The 14,957-nt window shown below is 39.0% G+C and overlaps 1 protein-coding gene across 1 annotated transcript in view; it reads right to left on the reverse strand.

Annotated features, from left to right (window-relative positions):
* Positions 1–14,957, reverse strand: part of EPS15L1 (epidermal growth factor receptor pathway substrate 15 like 1) — a 51,073-nt gene that overhangs the window by 2,514 nt on the left and 33,602 nt on the right. Inside the window, exons 25-26 of the mRNA XM_008639991.2 lie at positions 7,508–7,713; positions 1–2,852 (exon numbers count right to left, since the gene is read on the reverse strand). The exon at positions 1–2,852 is cut by the window's left edge and continues 2,514 nt beyond it. Coding sequence (XP_008638213.2) covers positions 2,706–2,852; positions 7,508–7,713 — 353 coding nt within the window. The 3' untranslated portion in view covers positions 1–2,705. The remainder of the gene's footprint in view (positions 2,853–7,507; positions 7,714–14,957) is intronic.

The raw sequence follows: 14,957 nt of genomic DNA on the forward strand, positions 1-14,957 counted from the left end.
GGGAATCTTCCTTTTTATATGGAAAACTAGATTAAATACAAAGTGAGAAATCACAGCTAGGTTTTCTTCTACTGCAGTGACAACATTTTGAATCAAGAGTGTTTCAGAAAACTTAAGGTTCCTAAATCTAATACTGTGCATAGACAACATGTTGTGTTCCGTCCTTGTTCATTTGTTGATCTGCAGTTACTGTCCAAGCAAATATGAGGGAGAGTCAATAAGGAAATACAAAAACAAGCCCTATCTCTGTATAGAATGAATGTGAATATTAATTCACATTTCTGCCTCCCTGCTGGACATCTTGAAAACACCATCTCATTGGCTTAGAAGCATTATAAATTCAGTATTTTAGGGCCCTGACAAAGCAGCAGAAAGTCTTGTACAGAACTTCAAAACTGCATCAAGCTACTTAGTCATCCACCTGTCCCTCTGGAGTGACATTATCCAGTCCAGAACTGGTATTCCTTTCTAAATTTTACTGTAGCAGAAGACAGACCACAAGGACTTGTGTCCAAGTGAGCAGGAGGATCTTACACATGGATACAGTGTGTTTAACTTCACTGAGAATCCTGCAGCCACTTGCTTTTGAAAATTGCTCTTTCACAGCAAAAGTTTTATCATGTTACCTAAAGACAGACCTAAGTTAGCTCTCAGAGACTTCAAGTCCTATACACCAACAGAAGAGAGAATTTTTTGATGTTTTAGTATGCTTGATCATGTAATCAAACATCTATTAGAGAAAAATCATTGCAACAGGAAGGGATTTCAATTCAGGTTCTGCACAATTAGAAATAGCTTCTATTGCATCCCAAAGGGCTCATTAAAGGACAGTATTAAAGATCATTATACGGTTGGTTTTGGTATAAGAAATAAATCTTCTTCCCTTCTGAGAATAAAAGGTTCACATCATTTCACATGGTACCATTAGCACAGCAGACACACAGCAAAAGGGGAGTTGTGACTCCTAAAAATAACATCCTAAACATGGATGGATGTGTCTGTCTGCACACCCACCCACCCACCTACCTCCCCACAAAAGCCTGAGAGTACAAATGCCACATCTTGGCTGAATTCCAGAGCTGAGAACTACCAAGATGCTTAAAATGATCCAATCTGACTCCTCTGTGTAAGGAAAGCATTCAGGGTAAGGCAATCCCAACGGAACAGGGAAAGATTGTTTTCATTCACTGAGCAGGCACTATCGTTGCAGTATGAAAATAAAAGTAAGGAAGCAAGGACGTAAAAAATAGAAACACATTAAAGATGATGAAGGAATATCACATTAAAAAAAAAATAGAGAAGATGTTGTAAGATAAGTGCTGCATCAGTAAAAACCCAGAATGGAAAGCTTTGCATACCCAGAGAACAAAGGGCAGGAAAGAAGACTGAGGACATTTAAAAATGTTGTGCTAGATCCCTACTCCATGAGACAGAAAATTCCAAGGCAAACACAACTGAAGTTTTAGAATTCCTGTAATCAGAAAAGGCATTTCTAGTAAGCAAATTAAATTCACAGACTCATTTTTCTAATGTCAAACACATTCTGTGTTGTCTTTTCCAGGTGGAAGCATTCAGTGCACATAAAACCTGTTCCTACCTGGTCTGAGTACTGCAAACGGTATTTTAGAGCCAACCCAGACAGTGCTGCCAGAACTGATGTGTGAATGTGTATTTGGCAACTAAAATCTGATTCAACTTGGCTTGATTTCAGCTAAATCTGCTTGATCTGTAACCCCAAAGAGGTGGAATTAAAGAAGCAGAGGTAGGGACTGTACCAGTCACTTGGGTAACACAACCTAGTCTGTGTGCTCAGAGTTGGAGTAAATGAGGGTACAATGAGTTGTAAGGGTGAGCACTCCTCAACCTTGGCAACTTTTCCACCACTTGATTTCTTGATGTCACATTAAAGCAGCACCCAAATGTGTATCACCATCCTGCAATCTGTTCGCTTACAATAAAGCAAAATTTTACTTCATAATGTAACTGCTAAGTTATTTATCCCATTTACTACAACTGAATTCACTCCCTCTTTTAGTCGCATACAATTACTAAAACTCAATGCAAACAAATGTTTTAATTAGAAGTACTACTAATTTCTGGAGTCTTCAAATTTGTACTGTTTTATGGAGTTCAGAGTTTGTATCCACCATACATAAATTGTCAGATTCTTTTGTAAATGCCACGACTTCTGGATAAAAAGGGACCATCTAATAATGAGTTTATGCTTTGACATAGATGATACAGAAGATGTACTGATTAGCCTACCATGAATTATTAAATAAATGTAACAAGTGAAAGCTAATTCTATAAATATTCTCTTTTTATGACATTTTCTTTGTAATTCATACTGCAGCCTCAAAGGCCCAGTGGAATTCAGGTTATAAAAAACCAGATTCACAAGCTGCAGTTTACTCTATGCAACATTTGTGTTTCAGATAAAGAAACTTTCAGTACCTTAGGATTATACATTAAATTCCTTATAAGCAATAAATTTTATCTAGAACATATAATACAGCTTATACAGTGTTTCCTGGAGATTATGCACTTGAGAAGCCACACAGGGCCTGGTTGGACACAACCAGCCAGTCCTGTTTCCATCTGAAGGTGACTAAAATTATTTTCACAATATAAACCAAGGATTTAGTATTTTTATAAAAGCCTTGTTCCAAGGTTTCTCTTAGACAGGGTGGAGCCCGAGACCCCCTTTAAGAGTCTGGCATGTCAGCCTTACTGAGTGCAATGGCCAACTCGAGGTCTTCTTGTTCTTGTCTCCGCAACCGAGCCAGTCTTTCCTGCTCTGCTTTTTCACTCTCCCGCTTTGCCCAGGCCAGCTGCTGCTCCTCATTTCCAAACTAAAAAACGAAAACGGAAAATGAATTACTAAAGTTACCAACCAGCTCAAAAAAATTATGCAAAAAATACAAAGAATCAGACTTATTAAATATACAGGTCAAGTACATCAGGCTGTCTTAGGGCAGTTCTAGATTGAGATAGAAATTCACTCACTGGTTTCCTCACTTCATCCTTTATTTCCTTAATTTCTTCCTCCTTCACTTCCTCCCTTGATTTATTTCCTTAATTCCTCCTTCCTTTACTTCCTTAGTTTATTTCCTTAGTTTCTTCCTCCTCCCACCTGGAAATTAACCCACATGGGATGCAAGTCCCTGCATCTGTGGCTCAGTTGGGTATGAAAACGGCCAAACAAGAACTCCACAAACACAAAAAAAAGGAAGTTAATGGTTTGGAAGCACAGCAACTACAGACATTTTTAAGAAGAAATAGCTGGTAAAAGCTAGTAAATAGTTGGTAAAGCCAATAGTTATTTATACTTGTGCAACTGCACAGCAGAAAGTTTTATTGTGGTAGTACCTGCTAAGGGTGAGGGGTTTGTTAAGTGATTTTGGACACTGCTGACATGTGGGAAGTTTCATCACCAAATCAAAAGTTACCGAAAGTGCTTCTGCTGCTGTTCATAAAATACACACAGAGTTTCTCCAGTAAGAAATAATGTCAGCGAATCCAGCTTACTTCAGCAGAGAACACTAAGAAAGTACCACACTCTATAACATTCAGCTCCTAAACCTGTTTGGGTTTCCCAAAACAAAAGTACAGTGCAGCAAAACTCGTCTGAAATTATATTCTAGTGTTTACCACTGAAAGATGCAGAAGTTTGCTTGTTTGAACTTTTTGCACAGAATCTTAAATTATTTTATTGAAATCATAGCAATTTTAAATTCAAATATTATCTGTTCCCAGTTAATTTCAGCATTTGCTGAGGAGGAGGAGGATGGGAAAAGCTGCACGCAAATGTTTGCATTAAAGCCCACTTCTAAAATCTGCTTCTGCTGGTTTGGGGTTTTTTGTTGTTGTTGTTGTTGGGGTTTTGTTTGTTCATTTGTTTTGGGGGGGTTTTGTTTCCTTTTTTGTTTGTTTGTTTGTTTGTTTTGGGGGTTTTTTTTGTATGCAGGAAAACATATTATTTGAGGGTTTTTTTGAGGAGAAAAATTTCAGCTGGATGTATACTGCACAAATTCCCTGTGGCCCAGGACACAGTGACTCTGAGCACAGCCTGCTGTGCCATGGCACAAACTGATGCAGCTACACCTGCCCAGACCAACCTGAAATATTGAACTGTGTTAAAATGCAAGTTTCAGTGCTAAACCCTGCCTAGCTGCATATACACTATGTAATGGCCCCACCCCAGCCTCCTCCTCCACCCTGCACTGTATCTGTAATTTTTATTTTTTTATGTATTTTTAAATAAATATGCCTATTTGAATTTCTTTCAACTCAAGCCCAACTTTCATTTACTCATAATTTAATTATGTCCCTGGATGCCCATCATTCCTCATTTTATTTCTCTCCACATGACTTTTGAGATTATTTGACGCAAAAAAAAAAATTACTTTTCTCTGCTTTCCTTGCTATAAAAATTTAGACGAGAATCTTTGCATTTGGATATTACTAGAATACAACAGAAGTGTAACACCTTTTGGTATTTTCCTTTTAAAATGGAGAGACCCTATTACAATTCCTCATTTAAATAATATCAGCTGATAGGCAAGATTGAAAAGCTCACTAAATTTTAAATAGATTATTTTTTTCAAGGTAAAGACAGATTCAAACAGAAGCAGGAATTCTCCACTTAGTCCAGGAATTCAGGTAGATCCTACAGCTGGGATGGAGAATTAACAGTTACTATCTTCAGAAATACAAGAAGCTTTGGTCAAACCATCTGGGATGTTTTTTTCATGTTGATAAACCAGTTTTACTTCTATAGCTTCCATTCTAGGATAAGGCTTCCAAAGTTTATGAGAACCCCAATTATAACTTGTTTATGGGACACAAGTTATATTTTTGTGGTTAAAAGTGCTGAGTGAGAAAAAAAAAAGGAAAAATAGGCCAGTGATTCATTGGAAACAAAGCTGGATGTGCCTTATTACAAGTCATTGGCACAAAGTACAATTTTCAGGCGATAACTCTCACCATTGAGTAGTGAAATAAATATAGAACAGTTAATTAATGCCACAGATTCTTGCACGGATTGTCTATAAAAAGGTAATTTACAGGTAATTTAATACAATAACTTTTTTTTTGCATATGTCCAGGTTTCACCAAGTCTATAAATGTGTCACATGTGTAACTGCATTAAACCCCTCTTTTTCTTTTCTTTTTCAGAAGTACAGACCCAAGGCATAGATGAGGAAACCAGCGGACTGCAGCAAGATGAATCAAATCACAAAAAGCTCCACTGACTTGTGTGTACTGAATTACCAGCTTGTATGGAGACAAAAAGCTTAGTTCTAAGTGTTCTGTTTCTTGGAAACTTAAACACTTTCTGTTGGCAAAAAAGTGATTTTTCTTGTTGTTCCGTAAACTGCAGCTGGAACCCAGAGATACCTGAAATCTGAGCTACCAAAAGACTTTGTTTTGTTCCAATGAATCGTATTTAATGACAGCAACAAAGTTAAGAATGCAATGAAAACATACGTAAACTCTGGGTGCATGAATGGAACAGTGCGTCAAAAAAGCACCAGATTTTCCTACTAAAATATAATGAAGGTTCTCATGTTCTTTCTTGCAACAGTCAAGGATTTCAGTTAAATCAGGTTATCTGATTATTCAGTCCTACATGACTCTGTTCTCAGATTCCATGGATTCGAAGTAGATGTCAAAAACCTTCTGTAAGTAAAACTGATTTTCATTTCCATTATGAACAAAGTTTCCCAGCCAAGAGGCAAAGAGAAGCACAGTATTCTCAATGACTTCAAGGTAACTGGTACATTTAAAACATCACACAGAAGGATTAAGAATTGTCAAGTGTAGCAGCAAAATTGCATTATAGGAAAGGAAAAACCCCCATAAATTGAGGAGAAAAGGGATCAAATCTCAGTCTTTTCAGCCAAATTCAGTCAACACTTCTTTTTTTCTTACAGGAGGAGAAATTAATTCAGAAAACTGATTTTAAAATTTATTTCATTTGATGAAATGCCATTTAACAGGAATCGTTAAGTGACTACTGCTCATTATCTCATTTTTCCTACTTTTCCTTATCTTCTAAAGTTAATCTGAGGTGAAAACCTGATGGCACAGCAAATGTGACCCTGGAGCACCCACCAGGATTGGGATCATAGATTTTGGTTAATCATTTGATACAATCACTCAGAGTAAACCACATTTTAACTTAAGAAATACAGTCTGGAAAGTAAGATGACAGTAACTGGGTAACGGTCACTCCATTCCATCATTTGTCTTTCACTGCAGGAAGAAATTAGATGTTGTTGAAGAAACTTCAGATAAAGCAGGTTTCGTGTCTTATTTTTATTAAGAATGTCACCAGTTTGTATACAATCAGAATTTAACTGTGCAAATCCAACTAGCTGTGGTCAAACATACATCAAATCTTGAACTTGGACGTTTCGAAAGTGATAAATTAAAGCCCTGAGGCCAACTAAAGTCTGCACAGATGACCTCAGCTAACAATATCAAATAGGAAAGTGATACACATTTAATATTAAATAATAACCAGGAAAAAAACCCTGAAAACATTTAAAAGAAACAACCTGAAAGATTCAGCTTAAATATCTCCCCTTGTTGAACGCTGACCTGTGTCCAGCAGAGTTAAGGAACAGATTAAGTTCGCAACTTCACTGCGTGGCAACATGAGAGAACAAAAACATGTGAAAGGAGGAAGAAGCCTGAGGCTGGGGATGGAACAGATTCTATCCACTTATGGAAGCAATAAGAACCACACCACCACTGCATTTACCACGGTTCCCAATTTCAGCACTAAAACCAAAGGCTTTGGAAACCCCGACATTTTCAATGAATGGGGACCTGGCTTTGTTTTCAAACTTTCTGGGACTGTCTTTTGGAGTGCAGTGTGGACCTTTCTATCTTGGTTCTACAAAACCATTTTGTTTTCTTTGTCTTTTCTACAACATCAGGAACAGGAACAAAATTCAACAGCTAAATTTTCAATCTCTCTCTCATCTGTGTCTCTCTATGACCACATTCCATCATATACAGCAAACATCGCAACAAATTTGTCAGAACTTTCTCCACAAACAGTTACAAGTACTTTTTAGAAACTTTCCCTTTAAGGATTTGCTTCTCAGGATATGGTGAAATTGCTATAGAAACGTTTTCATCAATTGTTTTTGAGTCTTTACATCATTGGCTCCCAAAAATCCGTTTACAAAATAGCCTCCATGCAACAAAAACAATACACAGATTCTGCTACAAAGAATTTGAGAGTAAAGGCACACTGTACTAAAATAACTTAAATGCAAGTAAACCCTTGAAAATTTAGTAGGAAACTTCTTTTTTATTGAAATAACGCCTTTTTATTACAGAAATATTAATACAAAAACAATGAGGACAGCATGAAGGTACTGAGAGACAGAAGCCAGGGAACAGTAGGTTTGCAGGTAAGACAAAAACCCAACAGAGATTGCTGCAAGCAGAGCAGAAAGTGGTTTGCTCAGAGACAAGGAACTTAACTTACAGAGCTGAAGTCTGCAAACCCCAAGGAAGAGTCTTTAGAAGTTTTACTTGAAGAGGAGGGAGCAAATGGATCTTTTCCACTAAATGGGTCCCCAAACCCCTTTTTACTTTGAAACAGGTCACTGCTGCCAGCCCCAAATGGCTGGAATGGATCATGGGGCTTGGAAAAATCTGCAGACCCAAGGTGGCTTACAGGAGTACTTTTACCTGGAAAGTTTAGGAAAAAAAAACAAAAGGAGAAAAAGAGAAGTTACTTACCATGGACAATGCAAAGCCCTGAAATCGGAAACTGTGCTGATACACTTTAGCATCATCCATCCTTCCTGGGGTGGGTGAAAATTTAACCAAATATAATGGTATTCATTTCCCAATGCAAATAATCTAAAACAGTTGTTTTATTTAAATGGATTTATTTATCTCATACATACCAAAATATTAATACCATCAAGATTTTAAATGATGAAACCCATTTTAAAGACATTTGGTCAGAAAAATTTGACAAGTATGACTTTGATTTTCCAGGATTAGAGATATTTCAAGTTTGGTATTATACAGAAGACAAAATACGTAAAAACATGTATCACTAAAGATAAGTCATGTTAAATAGGATTAAAGAGTAACTTAGCCATCACTTTACAGAATGCCTGCATTCTATGTTTTTTCCTGGAACCGTTTATCCTTTTACCACCACATATGCAAAGAAAAAGAGGCTGATTAGAAATCACTTTGCTCTGGGGTGTTTGCTCCACAACCCACCTTTTGTAGGTGACTGCTCTTATATTCCACCCCAACAACAAATGAAATCACAGGAATTATTGTGTATGCTCATAAATAATATGTGTATACTTCATACATTGCAATTAAAGCCTCAATGGTTAGTTTTTAATTCCCCTTGCCAAAAGACTATTTTGTGAGGTCGAATAATTAAACAGATAAATGTATTTCTCCCCTCCCCCCCAAAAAAAAGATTGCTCCTGACAAGTACTCATCCAGCTTCCAGGGAAAATACTCCTTGGATGAACATTGTTGATTGCAATGCGTACTTGATAAAGGAAAATCTAGAAACCTTCTTAAAATAACAAATACTTACAACTTCCTGCATAATAACCTGAATTCCATGCATTATTTGCAGTAATAGAGCTATCTGTTTCGAAACGTCCAATTCTTTAATTTAATAGGAATCTTATAATTTATTCCCATTATGATACACATACTAGGAAAGCACAGAGAAATGGGATCAACCCCCAAATTTCAGAGTGTACTTGGCACATCTAAGTCATAGCCTGGGAGCTTTTCAGAAAGTACTTTGATACATGCTCATGAATGTCATAAAATATGCTCAGATCTGTGGAAATACTTTCATCAAAGGGAAATAAAGATTAGCAAACTTGCACTAAGTAAATGACCTATGCAGCAACTTCCAGTAAATCCCAGGTCAGCCTCTCCTACCCCAGGGCCAGCCAAAAGGCCATCCTTCCTTGTACTCAGCTGGCCTCTATTCCCCAAAGTCAGAGGCACACATGGACAGGGAGCTGAAGGAGTTGGGTACACAGGGAACTGAGGGCATCAGGTTTACAGGGAGCTGAGGAAATCCCGCAGACTCTCATTAGTGCAGTGTCAACATCAGACTCTGATGCAATACAGGCACCACTGGCAGGCATCGAGCTGCAGAGAAAGTGGGAAGCAAGGAAGCCCCCAGCTGCACAAGCAAGCAGAGACATGGAAAACAAGGCACATGCAGTAAGAGACAGAACTGGATTTGTTTAGTCCTGAGGGGAACCTGAGTTTTGAGGGGAACCTGATCATAGTCCTGCAAGTCTTCCATCAGGAAAAAGGTGAATGGATTTAGACCTGACCAAAAGAGATTCACATCAGACAATCCACAGCATTTTTAAAACTTAAGGATACTCCAGACTGCCCAGGGAACTTATCACATTCATAGAATCATAGAACATCCTGAGTTGGAAGTGACCCACGCGGATCATCCAGTCCAACCCCTGGCCCTGCACAGGCACCACAACAGTCCCGCCCTGCGCCTGAGAGCGTTGTCCACATGCTCCTTGAGCTCTGGTAGCCTTGGGGCCACAACCATTGCTCTGGAGAGCCACTTCATCAACACATCCATGAGGTTTGAGAAAGTTCCTAGAAACAACACAGGTTCAGCTGCCTTGAAGCTGGAAGATGAAGGAGATCTCTTAAAGCTCATGCCAGTACTCTTTTCCATGGTTCAGTACATGCTGCATCCTGGATAACGTATGTGACACAGGTACACAGATCCCCATGGTGGAAACCACCTGTGTGACTCCTAAAGAAGCAGATCAGGCCAGTGCTTTGTCCTTCATGGAAGGAAGTGACACAACATACAGGAAATTCTTCTCCTCCCAAGCATGGACCCTCCCTCACCCCCACTTGCCTTCCCAGAGGCCACGTTCTGCTCTCTGGAACGGAGTGTTGCACTCCCATCCTGCCCATCCCCGTGGCCTTCAGATCTCAACACTGCCACAGCCATCCCATGCCAGGGGACATACAAACCTGGCAAGGGATGAGCAACTCAGCATTTTGTATGTAATTCTCCACATGAAAGAGCAACTTATTTTAACTTGTTTTAAATTAGAGTCATAGAATCCCAAAATGGTTTGGGTTGGAAGGTACCTTAAGGCTCATCCAGTTCTAACCCCCTGCCTTGGGCAGCGACATCTTCCACTAGACCAGGTTGCTCCAAGCTCCATCCAAACTGAGAATTAAAGTATCTGCATTTCCAGTTTCTGGTCAAGGCAAAACAAGAGCCCTCTCCATTATTTCTCCTTCCTCTATTGCCAGTTACCAGCAAGGAAATTCCCCCTCATACCTCACCCTGTATCACCCAAAACCAATTTGGATTGATGGAGGCAAAACTGACCCATTTTAAAGCTGCTGTTTTCTTAGGTTAAATCTTCTGCTAGCGAAACTACTTTGTGGAATTGGTGACTGTTAACACAAATGCCAGGTTTGCAACATATTTGTTCAGCAAGCCTGGTTTTTCTGGGTGGCCTGCTTAAGGTTTTGCACAAAGCCCCTGGTGGTTTTGAACCTGCACAGAGCATCGGGGTTTCTTGTGCTTCATCTTCACAAAAGATCACAACGAATCACTTTGCTGTAGAGGAAATGCCACCCTGTAATGAGAGTTATTGCTAATGATACTGAAAGCTTTCATTTTACACCCTGAGTGCCATTTTCTTCAGATTTTTTGATGTTAAAGAATAGAATAGGGTGATAATTTTTCTATTTTGAAAAAATTTTTAAAAAGTGAGAAGGAAACCCTTATGCAATCAAGTTTATCTTTTGCAGAGCCATTTTAAGGGCAGCACCTACTCTAAATACACCAACCTCAGCACTCAAAAGAGTCCTCAATGAGCCCCTAGAATCACAGAACCTCCCGAGCTGGAAGAGATCCACGAGGACCATCCAAGTCCAAATCAGTCTTTTAGTGCCCTTTGTACATAGCTTATGGTTTGCTTTATTCTGCCACACTCTGCAAACGTGGTCTTGAGAAGACCAAACATGGTCTTGGCAGAGTTTGTTTGGTTCAGTCCGATGTTCGAATTTACACATTTACTAGCCATAAATTAGTAATAAAAACACCAGAATTATCTTTCTGATGTCTTTGCTGACTTACAGCAAGTCTCCCACTTAAGTACACAGGGCTTTTTGTAGTCCCGTGTTTAGTGGGTCAAAAACGTGGGTACAGGATTTCTACAATGTAAAGCAAAAGTACCCAAACCACATTAAAAGGTTACCAGCTGTACTGAAGGACATTGGCAAAATTGTAATACTGCAAAATGTAGTCATAACTGAGATTGCGTTAATCTTCCATTTGCTGGAAAATGTTGTATTTTTACATGACTCCGCTCATCATTCTGAGGTATGGCAGGCAAACAGTTTTAACCCTTATTCGATTTTTCTGCTAATAGTTGCAGGGGAAAAAAGTTCAGAAAAAAGCAAAACAGGTCCTATTCTGAAACCACAGCAGTTTCAGCAGTTACCCAAGTGGTGCACCCAAACCACACCGAGGACTCACTTCAGCAAAAAGAGATGATGAACAAAATGGTTTACCACAGCAAGTGCTGTTACTTAGAGCGAGCTCCACCCATACAAAGGGCTTATCTAATTTCATACCCCACAGCAAACTTGAGTTTGGAGGGCTGAGATCTATATTTCAAAGCTAATACAACCTCACTGGTAGAATGCAAGCACAAAATTTGTCTTACTGAATTACAAGATATTGACAACGAAGTGAACCATTTAGAGTTGTCTCAATATTCTATGCTTCAATGCTGGGCCCAACTTTCTGCACAGAGGAGGATCTTCCTGAATGATGAGAAGCAGCATTTTTCCTGCCTTTGAAGCCTGGATGGATCAGGCTCATGGGCAAACAGGACAGAGTGGAAATGACACAACTTTAAACTTTCACTAAACAAGGGCTCCTTTCCAGGAAACTTTCTAAACTGAAAAATATCCTTTAAGAAGTCAGAGTTGTGCTGCAGAGGGTAAGGAGTGATAGGGTGAGTTAAGTCCATACCTGTGATTATACCTGAACATACAATCCCAGGGTTTCCACCTCTCCTGTCTTTCACGTGGCAGAAGTAGTGTCAGGTGCCTCCCAGCACATCTTTCTCTTGGCAGTTTACCAAATTCACACCTAATTCCCAACTTACTCAGCATGTTTTCCACCATCCCGTTAGGATTATTCAGCTCCTCCAGCGATGCAGCGTAAAACCTTCATAAACTGAACTTTACAAACTCACAGAAAAATGATTACTAGTTTTCAAACTGTGCCTGAAGGTTAGTTACATTAAACCAAATTTTCTATAGAATACCCAGAGGTCTTTGTCTTCAACAGGGGCTATTTCTGCGCTGTATTTCGAACTCAACTATTTGATGATAATGTTCTTTGCAAAAAATCACAACATGTTTTTAGTAACAGAAGGGAGAAGTTTTCCCATGCAAAATCCCCTCAGAACTGTTTTTGCTTAATATTTGCAAAGTTTGCACCTTGAGTTCACTGAAAACTTTTGCTTAAGAGAAATATTCTGACAATCTACAAACTCCTTGAAAGGTGAGAAATCGTTACATGTTCAGCCCAACAATCTGCTCTGAAACGGCTTCTGAACAACCTCTTTCAACCATCAGTACTGAGATATCTTTACTGTGAGAGGTCAGCATAAACAAGAGAATCAAAGCGTGAATGGAATTTTTAGCTTGTGGCCAAGCAGGTGCTCCACCCATGAGTCACTTATCCTACACAACAAGGGATGCCTGTGTTCTACTGCAACTGTCAGGTCTTCTAGAAGGCATGAAAAATAAAAACACTTTTCCTGTCAGTCACAACTTTGAGGCTGATTTTCTCACTCTTGGCTGCAGATGAGGGGAAAAAAATAAAGGTAAACAGGCACCATGGTACTTGTTAATAACTCTGGGTGCTTAAAAAGTTCTAAGGAAACAGGTGTGTGGTATCACGCAGAAGTAAACATCCCAACACTCCTGTGATCTCACAATGAGTAAAGAACAGAACTCTGTACACCCTGCTCTAGACCAAATGATTGATCCCCACAACTTCAATGAATCTACATAATTTAGAGTTAAATCTAAATTAAATCAAGGGAATTATTTTACATTATTTTTTGCTGATTAACACAATCCTTTCTTTTGTTGCTAACTCCTGATGACATCCATTATACCTAACATGGCTTCTTTCTTTTAAAATTTATCTAACTAAATACATAGAGCAAATTTCTACATGGGGACACTGTACATGGTGCAAATCAAAAAACAAAGGTCCACAAAAACGTAATGTGTTTAAACACTAAGTATTCACAAGGCATCACTTTCTTTCAAGAACTGAATTCAGTAAATGTACAAGACTAAGCATTCAGACTTTGGCTGCATTTTTAAGCAAGATACCGAACAAATTGTAAAATCTTAATTTTGGTCTAGTGAGACACTGAAGACACATCTTAGGCAAACGAACTACTAAAACCCATTTATATGTCCGACTCAAAAAGCAGCAAAGAAAGATCTAAGCCTTCTTTACCTCACTGGAAAGTGTCAGCATGAGGTCAATGTGCACTGACGGTGCTCTGGGGCTGCCTTAAAGATGAAAAATAAGTCTAAAATTGCAAAAACAGTCAAACCATAAAATGCCTTAAATTTAGAGAAGTGACACATACAAAAAAGAACTATATTTATCGTTGACATGAAGGAGGAGGAAGCATCAAACACAAAGGAAGGGAGCAGCAGAAGCTGCACAAACATTGCCTGCACTGCCCTGAGCTGGGCCAGCAGCTGTTACACACAGAAGGAGCAAGAGGCTTCTGAAATGGTCCCAGGGGTACAAAAGACACCTCCGAAGAGTGAATCTAAAACTTTCAGTTGGACAATCCTGGTCCAGGGAAACCTGGAATATGTCTGCATATGGGTGATTATCTGGGTATCTACTCACTACAGCATTGAGGTCAAAGTGCCAGCAGAAGACGCTCTTTCAGGATCCCTCCATAACCGTGAGCACTTGAGTGGGCCAATCTATCTGCAATTTTCCTTGCAAGCTCCCTGCACCACAGGAACAGAACAGAAAGATGTTCTGGGACTTGGCTGGTAATTTTTCTTGCACTTCTAGCTTCCCTGGGGCTGACAACAACCTTCTGCAACCACACTTCTAAGAACAGGCAAAGCATGGCCACCCCAAATTAGGGAATTAGTGTTTCTGTAGATGATGGATTACAGCATCCAGCGCAGCTGTAAGTTTTCAATTGGTTCAATAAACACAATATTAAGATCCTGAAGACCTGTTAAGCTCTTAAACCCCTGCCCCTTTTTATTTTTTTAAGCCACCAACAGGTTCAGATATCATTTATCAACCAATTGGCAAGATGAAAAAACGGGAGTTGATCAGTCAGATTTTGCTTAAATCAGCCTTTTCTGTCTTTGTTGGTAGAACAACAAAATACACCTAGCAGTCTTGCAATTAGTGATTTGGTGAAATACTGAACCCTAATACCTTGACTGATTAAATTCATTATCAGTAACACCATTACTATTATTTTGTAATAATTTCTAGTCACTCATATTAAACACTGTGCAGACCTTTGTGCTTGCACTGAGGTCTGGAGCTCCACAGGACCAGGCCTCTCTGAGGGACCAGAGTCATGCTTCCTAACCCACAGCAGGCTACTGTCACCTATATTTTTCCAATACTTTAACATTTCAAAACCATAAAAAGTAATAAAAACACCGTGAGAACAGAACTGAAGCCCTTAACTCAAAAAAGTTAACACAGAGGTGTTAACCACTAACCTCTGAAATGCCAATATTCAGTTGCCATCACAGACCAGAGCTACAAAAAATAAATGGATCACAAAACAAAGCTGAAGTTTTTTTGACAAACTCCCCATGTGCAGTCTGGAATAGTAATTTAC

This window comes from Corvus brachyrhynchos, unplaced genomic scaffold (assembly GCF_000691975.1).
Source record: "Corvus brachyrhynchos isolate BGI_N302 unplaced genomic scaffold, ASM69197v1 scaffold158, whole genome shotgun sequence".
NCBI classification, from domain to species: Eukaryota; Metazoa; Chordata; class Aves; order Passeriformes; family Corvidae; genus Corvus; species Corvus brachyrhynchos.